Source organism: Neodiprion pinetum, chromosome 5 (assembly GCF_021155775.2).
Source record: "Neodiprion pinetum isolate iyNeoPine1 chromosome 5, iyNeoPine1.2, whole genome shotgun sequence".
Classification (NCBI taxonomy): Eukaryota; Metazoa; Arthropoda; class Insecta; order Hymenoptera; family Diprionidae; genus Neodiprion; species Neodiprion pinetum.
This window is the reverse complement of record NC_060236.1, coordinates 5,245,896-5,272,300: the sequence shown is the minus strand read 5'-3', so window position 1 is coordinate 5,272,300 and position 26,405 is coordinate 5,245,896. Positions and strand designations below refer to the sequence as shown.

General features: G+C 40.0%; 1 protein-coding gene, 1 long non-coding RNA gene and 1 other non-coding gene across 3 annotated transcripts; 1 reads left to right on the top strand and 2 right to left on the bottom strand.

Moving 5' to 3' along the window:
• Positions 1–19: 19 nt before the first annotated feature.
• Positions 20–22,789, bottom strand: sprt (PDZ domain-containing protein sprite). Its single transcript, XM_046626226.2, has 11 exons — positions 22,442–22,789; positions 21,288–21,449; positions 20,033–20,139; positions 15,841–15,924; positions 7,156–7,319; positions 6,315–6,497; positions 5,331–5,486; positions 5,068–5,220; positions 3,658–3,919; positions 2,365–2,763; positions 20–1,802 (listed from the first exon to the last, which is right to left on the bottom strand). The coding sequence occupies exons 2-11, from the start codon at positions 21,301–21,303 to the stop codon at positions 1,389–1,391; spliced, it is 1,938 nt and encodes a 645-aa protein (XP_046482182.1). The 5' UTR covers positions 21,304–21,449; positions 22,442–22,789; the 3' UTR covers positions 20–1,388.
• On the top strand, positions 5,400–26,096 carry LOC124219098 (uncharacterized). Its single transcript, XR_006883319.2, has 3 exons — positions 5,400–5,561; positions 7,185–7,373; positions 25,883–26,096. It is a non-coding gene; the product is annotated as an uncharacterized lncRNA (long non-coding RNA).
• Positions 5,718–5,789, bottom strand: TRNAE-UUC (transfer RNA glutamic acid (anticodon UUC)). Its single transcript has one exon. It is a non-coding gene; the product is annotated as a tRNA-Glu (tRNA).
• Positions 26,097–26,405: the final 309 nt, after the last annotated feature.

The following is a 26,405-nucleotide window of genomic DNA, read 5'->3' as shown; positions in this document are numbered from 1 at the left end:
AGAATAATTTTTCTTGCGGGTAAATATTTGTACAGAAAAGAATAACCAGTTTCGCTGTTTTTTTTTTTTTTTTTACTTTCTACAACTCGTATAAACGAAATCACAAAATGATCAAAGTAAGAATACGTAAATATTGGATGCGGTACATTGAAAACATTTTCACATGGATTCATCCGAAAATTTTTTCAAGTCTAATATCGCTTCGTTAAACTCACGTCTCAATTTGTGTAAGCGTTAAACGCAGCAGCTTCTGCAAGGATTTATCAATCCTGATTTCAATTATTCTACGAAAAATACTACGAGACGTTCCGTAAATTCGCGAGGACGGTAAATTTGTGAGTATTAATGCCTGGCAGACTTGTGAATTTCTATAATTTTGCTCGAAGTGCTACGTAAAACATTTCGTTAGTGAAAAAAAAAAAATCGTTCATTATTTATAGCGGTTGTTGGCCGCTTTCTGACTTTTCTAACGCGTAACTGCAATTGTTTAGACAGTTACACGATCCGTTATAGGTACTTGTATACTATACATCTAACGTGAACTGAGTAATTATTTTATTTTGTACAAACTGACGTACTAATTCAAATATTCTTAATACCTATTGCAGTATTAATCGTCCTTTCAGGCTATTTCATTACGAGTAATTATCATACTTATCACTTTTTACATCAACAATCATATCTATCAAGTGCAATTACTACTTTTCTCCATTGTTAATTTAATATACTAAACTCAAGGCTTTAAGCCTGGAAAAATACACTGTCGAATACTGTTAGCATATATAATTATGTATTACACGCATAGGTATGACATTCGTAACTACTTATTTCTGATAGATTTAAAACGTTCAGTCTTTAGCTTTTAAAGCTACTGGCAAGACCGACAATATTGGTAAAACTGATAGTGCAGATTGTTCGAGGAAATTCATAAAGAAACTTGGTACCTTGGAGAGACACGCCTGTTAACAACAAACATAAATCGTAGACGAGCCAGCTGCCCATAATTTCTGTTTAGAACGCCGAGACCGTGGATGAATTTTGGTAATTTACATATCGACAACCAATTACTCGATGCAATTAGGGTTTCTATAACTCGAAAGTATGTACTTAAATCGAGATTCATTTACACATATTTTATTTATCGGAATCACTCGTCAGGAATTATTTTTATTACCAATAACTTTAAGCATTTAGCTGGATGTACATGTTTTACTCTTTAAAAAAAAAAAAAAAATTCGTAAATAAATCTCGATCCACGCAATACTTTTTAAACAAAACAAACACCGATCCAGGTACAAATTTCCAAATTTCACCCACTGTTCCAGCCGCCTGCCTGAATACGCCGCCCTAAAATCCACAGATAAATCTTGCGTCCATGCATCCCGTCATCAGCACCATTTCTCCATCGGAACAGAGGCGAGCTGGGGTCTCGGCCTCGGAGAAGGCCACCTTAAAGCGCTTTGGCAGGATTCTGCTCTGGACGGAGTTCTCGGAGGTGGTTGCGGAGCTTGATTACCAGCAACTGGATGGATGGGCTGAAGCGGCTCGTTTCCGCGCTCCGAGTAAACTTCCGTTCTGTCCAAGCCCGTCGGAGGATCGCCCCGGTAATTCCTCTTCACCGGTTTTCGACTTATTTCGTGCTGAGGCGTTGGCGGTGCACTTTCAACCGATTGGAGACTAGCTGCTCTGTGCAACGACAAACGTAGAGGCTTCTTTGGTGGCGTTGGACGCGTCCGGCTTTCGTGGGATCCTGAACACATCACGGATCCGTCCGACTGCTCGGATGCCCTGGATTGGGAATCCTGGAAGCGTAAAAAAAAAGAAAAAAAAATTTCAAATATTTTCACCCTTTCAAATCTGATCCATGATCTGTCGAACTTCTATCTATCATGATAACAGAAGGGTCGCAAATAAACAGTGATTACAGGGATGAAAGATACTGGTTTCATACTGATTTTGATCTCTGAGATTTGAAGAATGGCCCAGCATTGTTTTACCACACTTGTGTTATTATATACTCGTTACAAAGCTTTCAACACTTCACACGGTATAAACTTCGACACCATTCTTCGTACGATTTTCACAAGATTTTAACACACGTTCTATTCTGGTGTACGTAATTTTCTCTGGAACTAGAACGGTTCAGGTTGAAATTAGTCTCTCTCTCTCTCTCTTTCAGTTATATATAAATTAAATAAAGAAGACTTTCTCAAATTCGACAAAATAGCGAAGAAAACGACGATATTAGAATTCCAACTTTTCGTAGTATCGACGTTTCAAAAATTGTAGACCATTTTTCAAACTTCAAAGCTCAAAGTAAAGATGAAACTAGCATCGTTCGTCACCTCGTCGAATTTTTATTACCTGTATTCGGTAGTACGTTGGCTCCGAGTCGAATTCGAGAGACTGTAAGGAAGGGGCGTTTCTCCTGCTTTTGTGAACTTGTTCCATGGCGGATTCCGCGCGAAGCGGTCTCCGCTGTATCCCGGAATGCGACTGCTTGCAGTCAAGGCTAGCCGTCGATCTGGCCAACTGATAACCCTGGGGTCTCTGCCTGGTTTTCGCCTTGTGACCGTGGCTCGTAGCTCCGTCGGATCCGAAGTCCGACTCCTTCGAGAGCCGCGTTTCGTTCATCCGACGAGGATGATCCCCGTGTCTCGTTCTGACAGTGGGCAGGCTCTGCCTCAATTCGGCCGGACTTTTCGCCCCCAGACCCGGCAGGTTTCCAACCAGAGCCGTGACTTGGGGTCCCTTTTGAAAAACCTGCGCAGAGCAAATGGGTCTTACGAAATCGTCTGATTCAAACGTTATGGGGTTAAATAAAGGTTCATTTTCTACAATTTATTTGAGAAAAATGAATTGACATTTTTTAATTTTGTTTTCCTTACGTGTTAATCTGAGTATTGAATTTTTTTTTCACTATAGACCACCTGCTGGTTGCAATTTTCAATCCAGAACAGAAAATGAAAAGGATTCTAACAGGAGATGCCAAAGTCTAGTGAAGTACGTAGGATTTTTCAAAAATACTGATTTATACAAAAATGGCGGCAGTTGGAAGGAGAAACTTTGACTAAAAAAATTTCACTTTATCCTTCAAATTGTTGCGACTTTTGTAAAAATTAATATTACTGAAAAATCGTTCGCACTTCACTAGATTTTAGTGTCTTCTTTTAAAAACTTTCGTTTTTTGTTCTAAATTGAAAATTGCGACGTGCAAGTATTTGCCCGTGGAAAAAGAAGTTTCCTTTCATTAGTCTGTTCGCCATTTTGTTTTAAAATAATGAAAAAAAAACTTTTTCTTGTACTTCAAGACTTGTATTAAACATGTATGAAAAACAGAATTGAAAATCAATTCATTTTTCGTAAATAAATCCTAGAAAATGACCCTTGATTTATTGAACGTACGGTAGTATTACCCCTTTAAAAATAAGAAAAAACGGTATGAAAAATCTCAAACAATTTGTTCGTGTTACTTTGCGTCGATGGTGGTGAACGCGAATTTGAGAGAACCTTTTACAACTAGAACGTTTTAAATGAATAAGCTCTCCTGTTCTTCATCTCATTTTCATGTTTTTGGGCATATTTATTCTAAGGTGACCTCGAGAATCGACCCTCCAGTTCCGGGGACCTAGAAAGAAGCTCAAGAACGACGAATACCTGCACGTGTTCGCGGCGACTGGGCGGAGGTTCGGCGGGTGCCGGAGGTCGAGATGGAGTCAAAAGGTCCCTGACCTGTTCCTCGAGGTAACCGATTCTGTGAGTGAGCCGAAGGTTGTCGGATCTGAGGGTGCGAAGAGCAGCGAGGGATTCGCCCTTCCGCAGAACAACGACTTGCGCCGCATCCGGTGCGACAGCCAAAAGTCTGGCAAGATCGCTCCTTCCGGCACCTACGACCAACTTGCCGTTCACCTCCAGTATTCTGCGAAAAATATGACCGATTTGACGAGAAGATAAAATCCGAGAATAAAAGAATAAAAAATTACAAACGTCGAGTAGAATCGTATTTGCGACTACGCACCGCGCGTAGCGGCAGGAAACGGGGATCGTTAACTCTCCACGGTGTTAATGTTACATGACTAATGAGATGTTCCTTGTATCCGACGACTTGCGTTAAATTCGAAATTATTTTCTACTTACCGGGGAAGCCGATTCTGAACCAATCACATAATTAATTTCGTTCGAAACGATTATAATCCGTGTTTAAGTCACGTGAAATTTTGTTTCTTTACTTCGCCGTATCTCTCTTGGTGAATTAAAAAATTTAACATCCGTGTGGCCAAATTCATGAAACTACGTTTCACGCGACGTTAAGTCTGCTTACAGTGCTTACGAACACGATGCTTAAAAACAAGGCGGTTCCTTGTATTGTAACAGCGTTGGGGGACGAGGTCGTGCGACCGGTTCGCCTGGCGCAATTAGCGGGAGCACATGGCGAACTTCCGGTGTTTTCTGGCCACGCTACGCTACAACGACTGCCTGGGAACCTGCGGATTGTCAGGATTCTGCATTGTTATAAGCGTTGATAGAACGCCGCTCGTATATAACGCCCACGACATGATCCGATCCTCGAATGCTTCGTCGCACAAGCGAGGTTCGAAACGAACACGCGTCGTTCATCGGACTCGCGGAAACTCGTAATTCATCGAAAAGTCTCCAAGTAACCGGATCAAGAGTCAATAATCCCCATATCACGCAAATACGTCTCAATTCGCCTCTGAACTGACTAATTGCTTCTCCTGCGAGAAAGTTACGCGCTCGCTGCGAACTTGCGACATCTAGCGGCGAGTCAAGGTACCTAAAATATTCGGAGAAATCCTTTTGTACATGTCTACTTTTCAGCTTCTCTGACAAAACTTTGTACTTTTTTGCGGATAAAAGAAGAAGAAAATGATATAATGAAATATTCTACGGATCAAATATTGAAAAAATTATAAATTTGAGAAATAAAAATAAAAACCAACAAAATGGCACAAATTTGTTGGAGAATCGTAGATGCAACATGTAGAACATTTATTGGATGACACTTGTACACATTTTTCTTAGATTGCTCAGGCCTTCGACGCTCACCTGTCGCCCTTGCAAAGTCCCGAATCTTCAACGGCCCAATCGACGTAGAGGCCCGGTGCATCGTCTCTGGGCCCGGCCCCAAATCTGGGACTCTTAGGGTCGGCGCTGACTTCGAGGGCGTGAACGGTGACTTGCGTGGATCCGGAAATACAGCTGAAACAGGGAAGAGGTGTCGTTTTTATTTCTCAAGAAATTTCTCGACCTGGTAAAAATATGCAAGATATTGTAATATCAGGGTTCACGTATATCGTATTATATTATACCTGAATATCGTGTGATTTTTCTGCTTCTCTTGCGTGTCCGCAAGCTCTAAGGCCGCCTGAAGGGCTCGACTCTCTTCCCGAAGGGTCAACAGTTCCAGTTCTTCTCTTCCCAATCTGTACTCCAATTCTGCCTGCTGTATTCGCACGTCTATGTTGCTGTGACCGAGACAAATAATCGACGTTTTTATTGTATAAAATACGAATGAACTGCTGCGTCTATATCTATACAAGGTATATATATATATAGGTATACATATAATATGGGACGGAGATAACTCCGCATTTTTGTTTTTTTCAACAATCTCCAAAACAAGTATTCTCGTTTAATATCGATAATCGAACAAAAGTTTATTGAAATGTTGAGGAAAAATATTTTGCCAAAAAAATTTCCCATACCGGGAATCGAACCCGAGCCTCCTGGGTGAAAGCCAGGTATCCTAGCCACTAGACCATATGGGAGTTGAAAGTTATGGAGAAGATTAATTTTTTAAAGCACAAGTCTCGCATCACTTCCGAATAAACATACCTATTGTTACACTGATTGAGATATCGATAATAATGGCAATAATGCGGAAATACATTGTCACGTGAGTTGTTTTTTCCTCAACTTGAAACTAAGAATACGCAGTATTTTATATTCGCACCAACATTCCGAACGTGCTTTGAGAATTAAAAAGTTCATCTATGAGAACAATCGGTACATTGCATTTTTCTTTTTAGATTCACGAGTACTGAAAAGTGAAAGTAAAAATTTGTAAATTTGTCAAAGTATAGAAAGCCAAAATAATAGAATCGTCGGAGTAAAAAAGAATATATACCAAGGTAAAATATAGAGCCATCAAAATTCTATATTTTCTCTTTCTACTCTTGTAATTCTATTTCTGATATCTCCACATTCCTACCCCCACTCCGCACGCAGGCTTGTTATATATCGAATCTTTCGAGACGATTCAGTTCGCTTCAAGTACATTCAATAAAACTTACTCGGTAATATCGAGCCGTTCTAAAGCCAACTTGAGGTTTTTTATGGCCAGCCGTTTGTTGTCGGCGTCGCGACGCAATCTTTGGAGTCGATCCTCAGCCGCCTTCCGGTCGGATTCGGTCAAGGAAGGTCCGTTTCGCAGGGATAAACGACTGCTCAGCGTATTGCACAGTTGTCCCTTCAAGCTGGAACGAAGAAAAAAAATTTCAAGTCACGCTCACTTCGCAAATGCAAATTAATTTATTTCAGATTTACGCAAAACCGGTTTTCCGCACAATTTATAAATTGCAAAGTGGACCCGTTGAACGGTTTCGTTAAAAAACAAATCTCGATTTTTCGCTTGCGATTTCATTCCGTTTCAACGATTACTGACTGTGAACGCTGTAATTTTAGGCCAAGCAAAATAATGGCAAAAAAAAAAATAGTTTAGTCATCATTTTGCTCACGGCAAAATTCTGAAGCAGGTACGCCAAGATGCTGAATAAAAAAAAATTGACAAATGAATTACGAATTAGAAATTTCAATACGTAATGCAAATCGAAATCAATCGAGAAATCAGAAAACTAAGGCGAAAATCATTTTCCAATCAGAGACACTGAAATAAGCTTGGAATCGCATAAATATAGCAATTGAAACGAAGTCTCGATTACTTTTGTAATTTGTAATCGTTACAGTACAGATTCGGCAAGAAAAATCAATTGCATTTTTTACGATCGAAGAGTAGAAAAAAATAAATAAATAAAAATAGAAATAAAAAAATCAGTCGGTTGTTTTTGGAATTCGTAATTCGAACGCGGTTGATTGCAAAATTTAATTTATTCACAGGTTTTAGGAAACATTTACTTCTGTATAATATTTTCCTTGTCCCGAAGGGCTGTTCGGAGGGCGTCCAATTCCTTGCCAACATCCCTTGCGCGATGTCCCGCAGGCGACGAAGTCACCCCGGCGATGCTTCCGCCCTTTTTTCGCCTCGGCGTAGTCGAGAGGGACACCTCGATGCTGGCCATCTGGAATAATGATCAATAAAAGGGTCGGCTCGTATTGTCGAGAGGCTTTGAAAGGTAGGCGCGTTGGATTTGTTGCGCCTGTGATATTTCACTCGCTCGCAAAGTGATCGCTGTAGGTAAAATTCCTGTTCTTTATACAGAGGTTGAATCTCGCGAGAGTTCGGACTCGTATATTAATGATTCGAAAATTAATCTCTGTCCACTGTCAACGGGGTCAGCGTGATGGATGAATAATTTGGTTACTTTGAGGTTTGAGAATAACGGCTCTTGTGATCTAACGATATACCTACGGAAAAATTTGCGTTCTTGAACTTTGTCGCGTTGTTCGGTGACAAATTTCTCATTTTTTTTTTTTTTTTTTTTTTTTTTTATCTCATTCAATTTTCATACGTACGTTAAATACTTTCAACTAGTCCATTTTTTTCGTCAATATACACATACGTTTTTCATTTTTCTCACATCTAGAGCTTATACGAATGATCTAAGATCGACACACGTATTTTATCCTGGTAAAATAAAGAAAGTCAGAACTCTGTATTAAAAAAACATTCAAACATATTTAAAATTATGATTTGATGTAAAAAAATTCCTGTTCTAACAGTTTTTTCTGATACATAATTAACTTTCAAAAGTCAACGAAGAATATCCACTACCCGAGACACGTTGCAAGTTAAGATAAATTAGTTTTTTTTTTTTTTGCACGTCAGCTTGACGTTGACGAAAATTTATGTGCAATTGTAATATGCGACGGGGTTAAATAATAGTTGTAAGTCGAAACCAAACGTGCGTGATTGTTGTGAGGTTTTTGAATTTAATAATTTATGCGACTTTGATCGAACGTCTTATCACATCGCGTTATTATCGCGATAGAATTAATTAAGTAGCTAGTAGTTTATTATACAGTTATTTTTACATAACCGCACTAAATGCACGAGTGTTTGGCCCTGGGCAGAATTCGGTTACGAAATATATATGGCTTTAGAAACCGCGTGCAATAAACTTGTGACGAACATATCTGTATATATGTAATCATTATGTATGTACATTCATAGTATACGCTAGCGATTAGATCTTGTAGTTTGTAATCGGGGAATCTAAGCTATGACAAATTGAGACCTGTTAGACTGTAATATAGAAGCTTTGCAAGTAATCTGCATATAATTATACGGAAAATTCATGGTAACCATCGACCAGCATGCGGTTGCCGGTCGAATTGCAAGCGTCCCAAAGCCGTCCTTATGCAAATTCGGATCACAGTCATTAGAAGCGCGTCTTGTGATCTTCAACGCGATCATATATTCCTATAGATGTTGTAAATGTGTACTCGAAGCAGACGAACACCTAGAATTATGTATTCGACGGATTTAAATCGCCTACCTCTCCCGCAATTCCAAAACACGAGCTGCGTACGTTTTTTTCAATTTGTCAGTTTCTTTTTTATTTTTTTTTCATCGCATTTCCCTTAAAATAGCAGATCTCGAGGTATCGAAATGTTTCAGGGTGCAAATAATACACGTTTCTGTCCAGTATCGTTTCACACCTTATGCTTCTTCACTGCGTTTCAAACACTTCGTACAATTCTGTTATTTCTGGGTTTCGAAGGGTTCTTTTTGGAACGATCGTAATTACGGAGGCTCACCTTGTGCGTGAAACGGATGGCGAAATATTTTTCTATATCACCTTTGAGTTCCCAGGTGTGGCCTTTCACGTAATCAGACCGTAATTTCGCCGGAGGCGAAATGCATGCGATCATCTTTGATCGTTTCATGCCTGAATAATTATCACACCGTCTAAACCAGACGGACAATATAAGCTTTGAACAGCAGCCCGTGTAAGGTATGAAACTTACACTTGCACTCGACTTGGATTATTCTGACCCGAAATTAATACCGCTTCAACGCCCAGCTTCGGGGAAGACGAATTTCGATGAGCAGTTTGAAATGAAACACGATAAAGTGACGTAAAAAAAAAACTGGCGTGATTAACGACATAGTTTCGAGAAACAATTTCGAGTTATTTGTTCTTCCAAGTTAGGTTGAAACTTGGAAACGTTTCAAATATTTCTTATTCGAAATCAGTATCATTCATTTTTTATATGAATATTACCATCGTTAAATGAAATAAATCGCGAAACTTGTCGCATTTACTGATAAAAATCGAAGGTCCTGAAATACTTGTAAGATACTTGTACAAACTGACGACAAAATGTTTGCACGTGTACTCAAATAATGTACATACGCAGCTTTGTCAGAAATGTTAGGGATAGTTGATCCTTTGGTATTTCTTGAATTCCATCCTATATTATACAATATCTTCGGCAATACGTCCGATTTTTCAATAAAGTTCCGTCCAAATAAACGAAGCACTTGAATATAGTTTTATACCATACGGTAGATACTTGCCGTATCACAAAATTAAAAATGCAGTGAAAAAATGCAATGAGAACTAATTAAAAATCCTCACACATTTCTTGTTTTGATTGATCATAAAAGTTGAGATTCCGAGAATTCTGAATTTCACAGTAAACGAGACGAAGGGAAAGGGCGAAACTACACTCTGACTCTCTACAAGTACCCGAGCGGAGATTTACGGGTAAAAGATGTGTGTACAAAGCCCGCGGGTTTCAGGGCTGGATGTTTATGGACTAATTCGTTGATATTGAGTTACGGTTGTAGGAGGTCCTGGACTGTTAGGCGATAAAACTCACAGGATGCTTAACGATCGCTGGATATTTTATCCCAGCAGTTCCAGGCTGGGGCTCGACGCGTGGTGCCGGGGGTCAAGACATCCGGTTTATCCGGTCCCCGGGATGCGTGGGTGCAGAGCGATGCGCGAAATCCGCGGTACTCGAGGCGATGCGGTGCGATACCTCGACGATGCCTTAATCGCTGAACCGAGAAAGGATGCTGATCCTGCCTTTGCGTCCCGCCGTCGACAGCGGCGTCGTAAATTTTCTAATCCGTTACGGGGTTCATAATTAAGTAATTGGCCGAGGGGGGGAGTGGGTGTAAGAAATGAGAAAAACCGAAACCCGGAATGATCAAAATTCCGCACATAAAAATATCGAAAATCCGGAGCAAAGAAAAGCTCGTAGTGGTGACTTTTCACCAAGCCAGAAATTCGCGCTTCTGAGAATCTTCGATCGTTCGGAATTTCGATGTTTGAGATTTTTTCATTTTCATACTGTTGAACAGATTTTCTCAGCTTACGAATATATTAATTCATGAATACACAATATCCAACTCTGTCTCGTGATAGCAAACAACAAAATGGCATTGAGTTTTCTGTTTTATTGACTCAAGATGATGTTTTCTGGTGTCGAAAAATACTTGCATAGTAATTCTGTCATTGATACAACCGACTAAAACGATGCATTCGTGTGCATAATTCAGTCGTCTTATTTCGGTTCATTTTTCTCTCCCTTAGCTCCGTCCCCAGTTTTATATCATAATAATTACCGCGAAAATGTGACCGTGCTTCCAAGATTCTTCGCCGTAAGTTTTCTCATGGAACGTCTCAATTACTCGTGCAAATTAATATGTGCAACGCAACATTTTGGATATCCTTTTATTTTTCAATTTCATCATTCTCCTCGCGCTTTAATGATATCGCGTGGATGCATTTGGAATTTCAAAGTGACGCGCGTATATCCTCCCCAGAATTTATACACGGCATTGGTATACCTGTATATCAACGTAATACAACTCTACAGATGAAACACGCTGTGCGAAAATAAAGGAAAAGGAAAAGAGATGAAAATTTCGTATCGCTTTAATGCCCGCAATTCGCCTCCGGACTTTTAACGACTCACTGAATTGCCCGCAGTGTCACACTCTCTGCTTTCTTCCAGGCTTACGAAACAAGCTGTGCGTTTTATAGGCAGACACTCGCACGGTTATTATATATATACGACGCGATTAGCTCGCAGTATACGTCAAATACCTTAAACCGTCGACTTCGAACATTTAACGGCTGAAATTCGTGACGAATTATCGTCTTCCATTCGTATTATTTATAACATATCTCCAACATTTTACGAATTCTGTAATTTTTTTTTCCATTTCTCATATTCATCTTTCGAAGTTATGAAATCTCCATCTTCCGATAGGTGTCAAAATTTTTGTTACATTTTATAAAAATTTTCTGGATTATTTCAAATTTTAAATAATAGCGTTTTTTCTACAAGTTTTTTAAGTCCTACTTCAGATACGCTTGGTGTAAAAATTTCGAAAGAATCACGAATTGGTTTTTTCTTCGTGTACTTTCGCACAAAAAAAAAAAAAAAAACACAAAGCCAATCTGATAGATAGACGTTATGGAATCTTGATCAAGATGTCACGGAATGCCCCATACGTGCGTATAACTGCCTATATACGTCTGGAGAAAAATTATGGGAGCGTTGAAAATTATACGTTAAGGATATAATCAGAAACTAATTTACATGAGCGGTAGGTGTACGTATACTGTATTACACATGTATAGGCGAATCCCCACGCTCACAATGATTCCACCACGCATAGCTGTTATTTTATTCTTCTCACAGTCATCTTCTAAATCCCACGATTAAGTAAATTCTTGGTCTAAGTATCGGGTTCCTGAGGTATGTTCGAAAAGGAGAGAGCCGTGAAAGAAACGAATGAATGAATGAGACGAAATGAGAACAGGAATACCGGAGTTATAATATTATTGGGGTTTTTATAACCCTTGTAGAACCGAGGGGTAAGGGTGTAATTTTATTTCATCGTCATTTACGGTGTGCCTGAACTGCGTGGCGAAGCGATAACGCACGTGCTTCGTGTACTTTGTGTACTTTGTGTACTTTGCGCCGTACATAATAGGTGTACATGTAGTACATTTGTGTGTATATGGAAATGTAATTTAACATCAAGTGCCGTAACGCGGATCCGTTATTTTCGAACTGTATGATTTTAATTAATCAGAGGGACGAAAATCGGCCCCCGCGTTTTACGGACTACGGACAGTCACAATTTATCCGTTATCAGCAAAGCTAATGAAGGATTGTTCTCCGCCTCGTCGTCCGGTGCCAGCAAACGGCTTCCGTAAAGCTTCGTCGAGTGTGTAATTCGATCAAACGAATAAAGAAAAAAAAGAGGAAATTTCCCCCGAACGAAGCGAAACAATGAGAATAGAAACACAAGCCAAACAGGCGATCATCGATTATAATTAACGGGTATCATTCGCAACATTCGGACAAGGCTTTACGTCAAGTCGTGTAAAATCTTTGCTAAAAAGTCTGAAGCAAAATATTTTGAACGCGCACTAATCGCGCTAATCAACGAAATTTAACATAATTATAATCCGGCGATGTAAGAACGGTGAAAAATTTACCCGTTTGAACTTACATTCAAGATACTTAACACTCGACCTTTGGAAGAGCGCGGGGAAAATATAATTACTGGGTACTGTAATTGTGTATCAATTTTGAGAGCGTAAAGCTGACGTAATTTATTTTAACGCGGTACGAAATGAAGAAAAGATTTCGCAGAGGATTAAAAAAAAAAAAAAAATTAAGCATATACAAATCACGTTGTAATTAGCGATCGGTTTTTACTCGGCAAACAGTTAGGTATATTATACAAGCCGTTCCAATTATAACCGACAGTTTCGTAATTGTAAATCGCGTGCTGATTAATTTTAATCGAGTCTGCTCGGCGCGGATCGAAGCTCCGGTTATTCCAGGACGCGAAACGTTCATCTCGTACCTGCAGGGCTCGGTCGAGGGATATTTTACGCAGTATTTACGACGAGCTTTGGGATACCAACGGGCAGATATTAACAAGGACACTTAATTTTCCGTGTCTAATTATTAACGACAATTATATACGCCTCGAATGGGGATAATAACACGGCGTTTATACGAGGGTGTTTATCGCAGCGGCTACCGAGTCGTATAAACTTCTTCCGGCGGCCGCGGATTTACAGCCGCGTGATACAAACGTGCTTCCTTTTCTTTGCTCATTTATTCATTTATTCGTTTATTTAAAGGAAAGTCGTGTGCGTCGGGAGTTTTCCGTCAAACTAGCCGTTCATACCGTACATTTTGAACGTTTAGCGCGGCAAAATATAAGGCGGGGTTGAAAAGTCCAAATTTGAAAAGTTCCCGAAGCATAACGTTTACTCAAATTTTGATCTCTTTACTTCGAGTCTCGCCACAAAATTATACGCTTTCCGAACTTTTCAAATTCGCAACTTCGACACTCACAATCAAAGGATGATTGACCCCTGGTCGCGTCTGAGAAACGAGCAAGCAATCCACCAGGAGAACAATCGTACGTCCGGAGAGGCAGCGTCTAAATAGTAGAGATTTGCGGCACGAAGTGTTTTCTCACCGTTGTCGTAAAGCAGCTTTCGAGTAAAAAAATACGTGTTTATTTATACGTGCACACACAAACATGCCTGCGCGTTTTATACGAATCCTTGACTCGCCTGATGGATGTTTCGAATCAGACGCGTACTTCAGGGGAATAGGACGAATTTTCCAGGAGACTATCAGGATGCGAATTATACAGCTGTCCCAGAGGACGCGCCTGCGGGATGAATCGAGCGTTTTTAGCAAGGCTCCTTGTTTGCCGGGAGAATTTTTTACCCCGGTACCCGGTCGCGTATTCCACTTTTGGTAAGCCAGAAAACAGCGGTGTTGAAAAAAACATTCCCTCCGGTCGGGACCGCACACCCGTATGTCCAGACGGTCAGGGTCACTGACTCCTGCAACGGACTCACAATCTCCCAGGGCAGATCTGTCTACGTTCCAGGAACCAAGGGCGTACGACAGTCCGCTGCGAGACGAATTCAAGTCTCTTTTGTCCGAGTAGAAACGGAATTTTTCACTTATTTTTATAACTCTACTCTTGGTAGAAATTATTTATCGAATCGTTCTTCTCAGGAAAACGGTGAAGGAAAAGATATTGAAGCGTCGGTTGGTAGGTCGAAATGTAGAACGGACGCACAACGGAAGGGAAAAAATAACGGATTTTGTAGAATTTCCAAGTATCTACAGAAGTGTAAATTGTACGAAATTCGAAACGTAGAGAGGAAAAATTATTGAAAGTCGAGTCATAGGATCGTCGGACGTTTTTGTTTCTGACTTACGCACAATTAAAAAGTCGATATTTTTACTTGTGAATTATTCTACTTTTCGACACCCACCAAACTTATTGGCCTGTTATTAATAAAAAATTTCACGTAGCGTATTGTCTGCATAAAAATTGTAAATTGGTCCAAACGCCTAACCAGACATAAAAAGTGTGAGGCGTGAAACGAAACGAAACGAAATGAACGGAGATCATGAAAGGGTAAAATGGACTGACGGATGCGGAATCAAGGTTTATTATCAATCGTCATCGCTCGTGTTTGAAAACGGGTCACACGTAACGACTAAACAGTAATTACAGTATTCTCGAGTCACAGCAAATCCGCGTTGTTGACGCGTTAATTTCCACAAATTGAATAAAACGAGTTCAATCCAACGCAGACGTGATTTATTTTACCTGTTTGTTTCGCCAAAGTTCAATTGTATACATACGTCTATAAAATTAAAAGTTGTGGCAATTAATTAAATATAATTAACAATTTGAGAAAAAAAAAAAAAAATTGATCACAGCTATGTTTACGCAGTTTGGAAATACCTGTTAGGGTGTAAAAAAAGCCACACAAAGTTGAATCAACTGTAAAAAAAAAAGAAACTATAAATTGATCCTCCGGTGCTCGACTTTGAAATATTGCATAAAAATACTTCCCCCCCCCCCCCCCCTAATTTATTTAACCAACACCGTATGGATAAATGTGCATATTTTAGTTGATTATTAGATATTACGACCAACTGAAGAATTTTCAGCGAAATAACGGAACAGCTGGGCAAAATTTTTTCTGCAGGTGTCGTGTTATTCCCTCGGTTATTCCTTTCTGCGCAGTTAACTCGAAATCTGCAGGATCCGAATCCTACGCCACTGGAGATCAGGACCGATTCCGGGCGTGGGGCGGTTTTAATGGCTCTCGAGCAAGACCCTTGGGTTGGGTCCAAAAGATCGGAGTTTGGTCCACGCATCTGCATATAAATCACTGGTCGGACAGGCCCTGTAGCCGAGGGCCTTACGGCGGTCCCCGATCGACGGGCCGAGCCGAACCAACCGCCTTCGGCTTGCCACGTTTGAAAACAAAAAAATAAATAAAATAAAACACACGGGGGCTTCGGGACAAAAACGATATGAGATGACGATAATGACGAAGATGATTTTGTTACACGTTTCGAACAGCTCGGAGGATTTCGTCTTACACGGCACGGAGTAGAAGTGTACATAATTTCGTAGCTAGTTTGTTTTTTATAGCTGGAGTGATCGCCTTTTTACAACATTGGATATAAAATTAATTGGTGTTCGCAGAAGAATTTTAAACGCAGTAATAATCGATATCGGCTGTGAAAGTTCTCTATTTCTTTCAACGCCACGCGGACTCGAGGAAAAAATATGTCATGGATGGAAAATATTTTAAATAGCAGTCTTACCTTAGCCTCCAAAGTTTCTAGCTGCGCCATTCTCGGCTCTAGAAGTTGTTGCTGTTGAGCGTTGCTCCCGGTGTGCAAGGCGGTCTGCAAGTGAGAAAATGAATTCTGTATTAAGCGATATATTGATAATGATCTGATCTATATATCTTAAAAATTGAACAACCATCTCGGAGATTTGAAAAATTCTGAGTACGTATAATTACGCTCGGCGAAGAATAATACAATTTACAGTAGCGTTCAAAATTACTTTGACAGTATGAAATTCATAATTATTTTGATCAATCTTTTGTTTTCAATTTTTCTTCATTTTGACTCTATTTTCAATTGAACTCGAGTATATTTTTCCATCTTTGTCAAAGTACTTTGGAGCCCCATTGTAAACGATACATTTCTTTGAAATAAAAACTTGGAGAATTGACCATTCGCAGGGAACGCGTAAAAATTGTAAAACTGTCACAATTCGCAAGGTTTAAAAATTTATAAAATTCAATATAAGCCCGAACGTTTGTGCAGAAAAGGGTTGCAATTAGTAACAAGAACGAAAGAAAAATCGTGATAAATTTCTCCTAGTTTTTCTTGTTTCTACCATCTGGAATTGCTCTAAAATTCTGCAAAAATGAAATTGGCAAGAATGATCCGCCCTTTCCCGCACTGAGATAAATTTTCAGTTCCGGTAACCGCTCAGTCCTTAACTATTTTTATTTTTTACCACAATCGAAAAATATAGTTCTAGGCAGAAAATGAAAATTAGTTTTCTAGCTGTTACCGGAAACTCAGGTATCCGTTACTATTCTTTCTCGTTACGATCACCGTTGCTAGATTTTCTTGCAACTGTTGCGAAAATTTAATGCTCGCGCAACGATAAATTGACGTTAAAGCCTTGTTTGACTAAAAAATTAGATTTGGCGTTACAATTACCAAAATGGTTAGGCGTACCTCGTTTTTCGTAACTCCGACAACATTCAAAGTCTTTCAACGATACCTGTTTTACTGAATTTTTCTAGTTACTGTAACAAATGAAATTTTTCTCAGTGCCTAGCCACAATCAAATTTGACAATCCGGTAACGCGTATTCCGTAGCATGTAACGTGCGTGTTTCCTCTCGCTTTGTAAAGAAGTAATTACCCCGTGCAGCGAGTACGAGAAGCGGTTCGAAAGCGAGTGCGGCGGGGGAAAAAGGAACAAAACCGCAGGAAAATAAACGGCGTTATTCTCATTCCGGGCGATCGGTATTCCGCTGCTAACCCGCGGGAGAGGTCAGGGGCCAGGAAATCGAAGAACCCCACGATACCGGGCGAGCTTTGCATATAAATCCGATCGCTTCACCCGCGACAAGGATCCTCCAGGTTCCCGCAGCCCGACTCGACGTGTGACCCGTTCTAAAAAACGCGCGAGTCCAGGCAACAGACGCTGCAGGCATTCTTCTCTAGGGTCGAAAGGTGTCGCCGACGTGGGCGAAGAATGCCAAGCTGCCGCCTCGGACGGCGGACGGCCGAATGTATAATAAAGGCGTTTTGCGGTTGCGAAACATCCGCAGATTCATCGCCGCGGGAGTCTAGGGATTTTTTTAACTTCTCGTTTCTCTGTATTCAGAGAAACAAGGGAATTATCGTAATCGCACGGTAAACGAATAGTTGAGTTTTTACTAGATCCTGACGTTTTCAAGTTTAGAGAATCACTTCTAATTATTCTCAGATGGATGTGTATATGTGAGGGATCAATTTTTTTGTCCGATGATATTTCGAGAACGAGTTACCTTTATATATATATATACATATATATATATATATGTAAAGGTATATAGGTCAGTACAGGATTTAAGCCTGGCAAGCCGACGATTCGTGTACCAAAAATCATTCATCCGTCAAGAACATTTTGTCAGAATTCTTTGAGGTGAATATTGCATTATATGATATAAAAGAGAACTCGCTATGATGTTTCGTTCGAAATTACAGATACCTAAATTTTGTTAGGTGATATAATTCGACCCGTGTTGTAAACAAAACTTTGCAACTAAATGCACAATAAAATGCACTAACTACTTGGCGTGATTGTATAATCTAAGCGCGCGTTAATACGTCTAACGGTAAATTTTGCAAGGAGGAAGGGAAAAAATCGTTTTTATATATACTACTGCCGGAAATTATTGGTACAGTTACCCTAATTATGCGGTGCCCGCCGACGGTCCGATGGTTATTCGTTATTATTGTCTTTTTCCTTCGTTTTCAACTCTCATCCAGAACTGGAAACACGGTTATATTACGGGGACAAAAAAATCACCCTTTTTCCCATAAGTTAATTACCGAGGAGTAAAATTCACCCCCGGACTTTAAGCCTCGAGAGAGAAATAGAGAGAGACGCGCGATGTAATTGCATGTGTGATTCATGGGACAAAAAATGCCACGGCCGTATGTCGAGTCCCTCGCAAGTAAAAAAATTAACAAGAGAGAACGAACAAAAAAAAAGGAATAAAAAAATAAAAAGAAATTAAACCGAGCCCTGAACCTTGCGCAGAAGTTTCTGCAGCGGAAGTGTTACTCTTGAGAAGCGAGTAGCTACTGCTTATACCGTAACTGTACCTTCACCTCGATCACTTGCCACAGCACCTCGCTCTCTTGCTTGTAATTGGTGTGCGGAGGTGTGCGATTAGTGGAATAAAAAAAAAAAAAAAAAGAAACTCCCGTGTCATTCGCGTTCCGTAATATTTTCTCTTCGCTAAAGGGTTCCAGCGTTGTTTTCCTTCTTACTAAAATAGGAATCGCAGAGTCTACACGTTACCTGAAGTGATCGTTGGCCATCCGTTCACTCCACCTTGTAAAGAGAATTTTTATTTTATTTTATTTATTTATTTTTTTTTTTATTTCATGGTTACCAGGAAATCCGAGTTAGATCAGATATTGTTACAGCAACTGTTTCGATATGGTTGGAATCACAAGGAACTCGCAATGAAGTAAAAGTAACTATCTTGTGCGATTAATGTTATCAATACTACATTTTCTGATAATTGCAACGCAAAATCAGTTTGCTCAATTTATTCAGTTTACTAGATTCATTTAGTCGGATACATCCTTTATGCCAATTTATTGTCGCGCTAACATCAATAAAACATAGAAATAGCGACGACAATCGGGAGGAATAATAACATACGCTAGATTTTTCATGGGTAATAATCTAATTATTGTTTTTTTTCTTTTTTTTCTCCCAGCACTATATTTTTGGAGTACAGTAAAAAAAAACTGTAAATATTTGAATAACGATTTTTCAATTCTCCTGAATCCCGCTGGCTGTATCTGTTCAATTTATCGTTGCTATTTTGCGAGGCACACGTTGCAAAGAATTTCTGCATTTCACCTGCATGGTAATGAATTTTGCGAAGACTGCGACTGGACGAGAGTACGAGATGATATCGCGAGGCAACCGACTAAGGGCCGAAGCCTCCCTCCTTCGCTATTCTTCTCCGGTTCTATTTTCGCATAAGTGGTCAGTAGATCGCGAATGGGGGAATGCCCGTCAAGTATGGGGAGATAAGAGAAACGACGCGTTTTACCAACCCCACGAGTAAATCGACCTCAGCCATTACGCATGCGTGGAATCGAACGAGAAGTCTTATCGCAAATTCCTCTTTCACGTCCGCATAATTCGGTTTCAATGTCAGTTATGCACGCGTACGTTGCGAATATCTACAGACAAGTATCGCAATCCACGTTTAACCCGACATACTTCGTATTTTTGTAATAAACTGATTATATAAAACCATTTTTATTCCCGACTCAACAATAATGTTCGCTTTTTTACCTGAAAAGTGGCGTATTATTCCCTCTTTACTTTATTCCCTCATCTGTGAGAAAAAAGTATCACTTTTCTCCCTCGCTTACGGGAAATATGACTTTATGTTTCACACAAATTAATTTTTCGGATTCGCCGGTCTTCTCTCTTTCTTTTCCATCTTGAACTACTATCTCTCTGTATTATTGTAAACTTTTGATAATATTATAGTTTTCAGACCGATAGATCAGACTTACACTCGAAAGGAAAACACTTTTAAGTTAATAATGTGACCAGAGTTGAGTCGGGAATAAAGTCCTATATATGTATCACAGGAATAAAAGTCGATTATTCCCTTGTTACATAATGTCCTATTATCAGGCGACCCACGAATAATTCGCGCTAAAATCACTAGATCACTACTCACTAGAGATATCGAACGCTGCTGAATCTTCAGGCCAAAATCTTCCTTCTCTTCACCGCAGTCCGTTGTGTAGAGAATTACGCTTTTTTTCGATCCTCTGGAACACACGCCTGTTGAAAAATTAGATTTTATTATTTAAATTGAATTTTTATTACGTATCGATGACGTATATTTTTATTTTTGAATACATCGGGAAAATTATGAAATATTTCGTTCACTGTTCCAGTTGAGCGCAGTCAGCACAAGAAAAAGGAGGGAAAGAATTTCGGTTGGTTAGAAATTGTTTCAGCTAGTACAATAAAATTCGTTTATGTGTTTCTATAGATAATTTCTTTGGAACATTTCATTTCACTATCTCTTTTGATGTCTCTGAAATTCCCGAAAGTTTTACAGAGTCGTCTGCCGAGTCCTAGAGACAAGATTTCAACGAACGCGAGAAATTCCCTTTTTTCTACGTAAAAACACTCGGGCATGGTGTAGCTGATTTTTTTTATAATATATGACACTCGGACAGTGTGTTAAGTAAACTCCGTCTTCTATCTTCCTCTCTGGATCGCGTCAAAAATCCCGGTAAATTTGGGGCGGGGTTGAAATCCCGAATTTGAAAAGTTCCGAAAGAGCGAAATTCCGAATATTTTGATGTCGAATCTTGATGTAAAAAAAATGAAACTTCGATGAAACATCAAAGTTTCGAATGGTCATGATGAATGGAATGATCAAAGATTTACATTTCTGTGAATTTTTGGCTTGGTGAAATTTCACCACTTTGATCTTTCTTTGTTTTGGACTTTCGATATTTTTACGTTTCGAATCCTGGTCATTCCGATTTTTGGTTTTTCTAATTTTTTACACCCACTCGTTGAGTAAAATACGCTGTGCGAGTACACTTTAATATTCGAAATTTTACTCTATCGAAACATCATTTTTCGAAATTTAGGAATCAGACTTCACGGAACTTTGTTCCATCGTAAGTTTGAATTTTCGGAATCTTGCGACCATTCGAAACTTTGTTGATTCTTCAAAGTTTGATTTCTTCACTTCAAGTTTCGCCAACCAAATAATTCGTAATCATGCGCTTTCGGAGCTTTTCAATTTCGGAACTTCGACCCCGCCCGTTAAATTTCTCCCACACGTCTCAAGAAAAATAAAAATGAGTTCACAAGGCCAGGAATGGTTCTCCGCATTCGACAACCCGCCGTACTTTCCGTCACCCAAATAATTTGCATCCAGAAAACTGATAGCCTCAACTAACTCTGACCTGAGTGTCTTCCCATGCCGGTCTTGGGGCCGATGTTTCGTCAAAGGTTGCGAGCCTGCGGAGCATCGGTGACCACGAGACGATATCATCACGGAGGCAGCATCGCGGTCCAGGAAACGTCCTGCTGCCGAAGGATGTCGGATAACGTCATGAGGAAAACTCCTGCGTGAAACGAAATAGGTATTTAAGTACAATGCGGCACAATTCTCAGACACGTACTACGGTGAGAATAACGCGTGATAATTCCGAGTCTGAGATCTGGTTGATGGTTCAACTCTGACTGACAGAAGGCGAGCCTCTGAAACTCGCTCGCGAGAAGAAAGTACCGTTTTACAAAGGCTGCGGAGGTAAAATGACGAAAAATAAAGAGGGAACAAGCTCCCGGAGGATTCGAGCCTTCGGAAATTCGAGCTTTGGACACTCTGCAATTATCGGGTCGTCCTGCAAACTGGACGTTTACACGCCCTCGAGACGATCACGGGGAGCTTTTGATACGAAGCTTGTCTACGTGTAATTGTATACAATCTTTGTTAAACATCGGGGGTAATAATTAGTCCCGGTTTGAAAACGACACAGATACTCCGCAACGCTAATTACGTGTACACCTAGAGTACACAATAATTCTTGCTAACAATATATATCGAGCTTGGGAACCGCAGCCAGGCATCTGCCTCGCTCGCATCTTATCTTTACACTTTATCTCTGTTATGTATTATAAACAAACTGAACGATATCTTGCCGAGCTTTTTATTTCGCTCTGAAGACGTATTTCGTTATTTTATATCCCAACGACAAGTTTCTAGAGGCGAAAGAATCGTTAATTGAATGTTTAAAATCTGTGTCTTGAAATGGTCGGATTGAATGCAAATTTCTGCGACGTATCAACGTAAAATAGAAGTTCAAACTTCGACTAAAAATTCTTTACAAGTAAATATCACGTGATAACTTCAGAGCGATTGTAGTTTATCGCCTTATTGATTCCTTCGATTGAAAAACAAAAAATTACCCTTTGTTCAATATTCTAGTGAAATTCTAAATTATCCCACTTGACGATTTCAGGTGAGGGTTTTTAGTAAATTTTGATTGCAAAAAATGACATTAGACAATAACGTGAGATTTACAGAGTTATTATCAACTAAAATTTCTCCACCGACCTTAATTTGCACTTTTCAATTACGTCCTCGCAATGCGGAGAGATTCTTTGCACAAAATCCCACTCAGTCAACTTCAATTCCATATTTTACAGTTTGATTTCATCATTTTTTTGACGGCCCTTAATCCGCAATGCAATCAAACACGAGATAAATTCACTTGCAGCAATCTTGATCGTATCGCTGATACGTGACTTGGCAGTTGTTAACACAAAGAAAATCGGTCTATATTTTCATAAATCGCATCAGCGCGGTTGTTTTATTGCAGTTAAATCGTTGAACAACAAAGCTGAGCGCTTCTACATCGGAGCAAAAAGTGCGAGGCTCCGCTTGACGGTGAGCATGTAATGACGCAGGTAGCAATTGTGTAACTAAATAAAAACGCGGGATAACAAGAAGGAGCTTTGGATCGTTGGTGGGACGCGGAGTCGAGGCGCCAGCTAACATTGCCTACGTTTATCGTAGCTGGATGTCAGCCCACGCGTTGAATGTCTTCACCCTGATTCGTAGGTACAACGCGTGTACGTGCAATAATAACAATACCGTAGTTAGGCGAGTCAGATGAGAGCTGGCTAGCTGCTAGACAATACTCGATTGCAAACCAATTTGCATAAATTATACCTACCCAAGTATTTTATCCCCTCTTTTTAGTTCCACTCCTCTGCCTGGATCTCTAGGCCGATTATACACTCGTCTTTTCTACTTTCCACGTTTCTCGTTTAGTCTGTAAACTATTGAAAACCTTCGTTTCAATTACCGATCTTTTTTCGTTTCAACGAATTTTCAAAAGTACAATAAATTCGAGGGGAAAGTAACCGATACCCGATAATCGGCGCGGTTTATCGGGTAAAACCGATTTTCTTCCTCGTTGTCGCGAGTTCTTCTCAAAAAAATATTTTCGCTTAAAGATAACGAACAATAAAGTAATTCTGCTAGCGTATTTGACGCGCGCACACACAGGGGTTGGGGAAATCTCTCAGTCTTTATTTGCGTAGAAATTACAGCCTCGCAAGTCAAGATTCCGCTCGGTTTCGTACTTCGTTTGGATCAAACGAGCTTAATTAACTCTCGAGCTTTGACAGAACCGCTTCGTGACCCGCTTGGCTCTTCGATTCGGCCAAATGTCACGAGTAATCCAAAAGCGGCGTGGAGTTTTTATCAAAGTCTGGTTTTGTATCGCCGCAATCGTACCAAGTTTCGATCTGTTCGCAGTAAACGCGTCGACGATTATCGGAATCGCAGATTAAAACCGCGCGACTGACTTCAAACAACGTCGAAAAGCTTCGCTGAACGTTTCGCACCAACGGCTTCGTGATGCGAGATGGCGGGAATTTCGAATATCGTATCGGGCATGCCTGCAGGACTCGACCGTTCTTGACGCCAAATTAGATGCTTATCCCCGAATGATATTATCGGTGTTGTCTTTCATGCGTTGGGCTGCGATGCGAGTTGGCGGAACTCGTCGTCACGGACGGTGAAACGCGTGACGGTGCCGCATAAACACGGAAGGGTTCAGCCGGAGTTCAAACACGGGGTAACAACCGTGCCCAAAACCGTGACGACATCAGGAGCTCGCAGCTGCGAGTCAGGTGTCGAAGCGGATGAAAAATCGACGAAAGATAGCGAAGAATAAACAAAGAAACTAAAATTTCATTCGATTCAGGATAACCGCGATGGCCATTGTATAAAGTATCTGTGACACGGGTTTGCTACCAAAAAACTGCACAGATTTTTTATTACTGAAACCGGAAGAAATACTCGGGAAATTCCATCGCGTTGGTTTTTTTTTTTTTTCTTTTTCTTCTTTTTTAAGAAGTGTTTGTGGTTTCATTCAGAGTGAAACTCCGGTTTAACTCGAAATCTGGTATCCCATTCTTGATTCTGAAGATCGTACGCAAAGGTGATTTCTCACTTTCATTTAATATGTATCAGAGTGAGACTCGAGAATAAATACAAACAGGGAAACAGAAAAATGAAACCGGAAACGTGTACGGAGTGGTATCAAAGAGAAGAAGAAAAGGTTTCATAGGAAAAATAGAATGAACACGGAATGCTAAGTACACTTCGTGAAAAATTATTTGTTTAATTTCATAAGAAATATTGTTTAGGTCATTCCAACGAAGTGGTGGTTTTTTCATTATTTTTACGCAAGGACCTTGTATTTTTGAAAAGCAGTTCACGCGATGGAGGAAAATTGAAGTCACTTTTGTATTCAGCAGAATCGAAAACAAAATATCTACCAAAAACATCCCGTGCAGTTGAAATAAAACATTCTTTTGCAGACAAGTGTAATCAAAACCGGCTTCACGTCGAACCGGGATTTCTTGACCTGCGGCAAGAACCCGCAGCGTTTCTCGCCTGGCAATTTACAGCGCACGTTCTGTAAGCGTTTTTCAGGCATTCCGTGTTATTCACAACCGCACAATTAGTAGCTACAACCACTTTTCACCTGGCGGGTATACAAGCACGTAACCGACTCCGAATTTCTGTCGTGGTATTCTTATTTCATCGACGATTCCTGTAAATATACATGTAAACTCGCGATACCGAGAATCGTGTGTTACCGACTCTCTGGTTTCACCCAGAATTTTGACCGACCCTGCACGCAGGAAATGGGACACCATACAGGAACTACGGGGCGCAGGTTTCTCGTTCCAAGGGAGCGAGTACGGATACTCGTATAACATTTTTACCGAGAACTCGATATTTTTGAGCTGAATATTTCTCGTGGTCGAAATGCAGACTCGTTATAAATACATAATAACAAAGTAAATTTAATTAGCAGCTTACGTAGCGAGATAGCATCTGCTGGATGATAAAACGAGATTGAAAAATAAATACAACTGCTTGCGATTTCTGCTATCGGATATTAAAGTTACATGTATAGTGATGCGATCGTAATTGCTATGACTCGGAGTCAATAAGAATAACATTAAAAATCGTTAGGGGTCATTCGATAAATGCGTTTGGAAAAACGAGACGTCCTGTTCATTTATATTCCTCGAACATGTTTCGTTATGGATAATCTTAAAAATAGATCGGATTCTGGATTAATAGACAAAAAAGGGTGTCAAGCTTTGTGACGTATTATTTTAAGGGATTCAGGCAAAATCGTCCAAAAAAGCGATCGTACTTGTCGAACAGTCCCTAATTAGTTTGTAATTAAGTAGAATTGTTGTAACACTGGAGGTTTTGTACGTCGCAGTTAATACTCATAGTTCACTTCACATTTCAGTAGGTATATGCTCGACGGTAAAATGACCTTTGACCAATCACGTAAGGTCGAAATCATAGGTATAATGTATCATTAAATAACAACAACGCGACGATCAGACAGGAATGCCACGTCCTTCAGGATCGGCTACACGCCATCCTCCAGGGACGCGGTATTAAATTAAGATCGTGAGAGCGGCGTGAGTTAACACGGATATTTTCCACCGTCAGGCTCCAGACGAAGTACAATTGGAACACGCCACGTCACGTTGGCCATTCGAAGCATTCCGTTTCGGAGAAGAAACGAATTGGGATTGGGATCTAGATTTTTACCTTGATTTTGAAAATGAAGAGGTCCGAAGTAGGAGCCGGAATACCGAATGGGTGACTGGCTATACGGATACCTATACCTACCAGTCTTGAGCAACGTTGGAATTTACGATCGGACAGGTATAAGAGGTGTTTATAATAATAATAATGATAGTAACAGCGTATACGTGCATACGGAAGCATAGATGAAATTCTCGATGAAGATTCTCAACGGCTTATTATAATCGGTAGGGTGTTTACGACATTTCGCTTGTCGTGAAATATATTTTTGACGATCCGTTAAAGACGCTTATTCACGTCCCATGAAATCCTACTTGATTCGGTAGCTTGTTTATACACTGAGAAAAATTTCATTTGTTACAGTAACTAGAAGAATTCAGTAAAACAGGTATCGTTAAAAAATCTGTTCGAATATCGTTGGAAT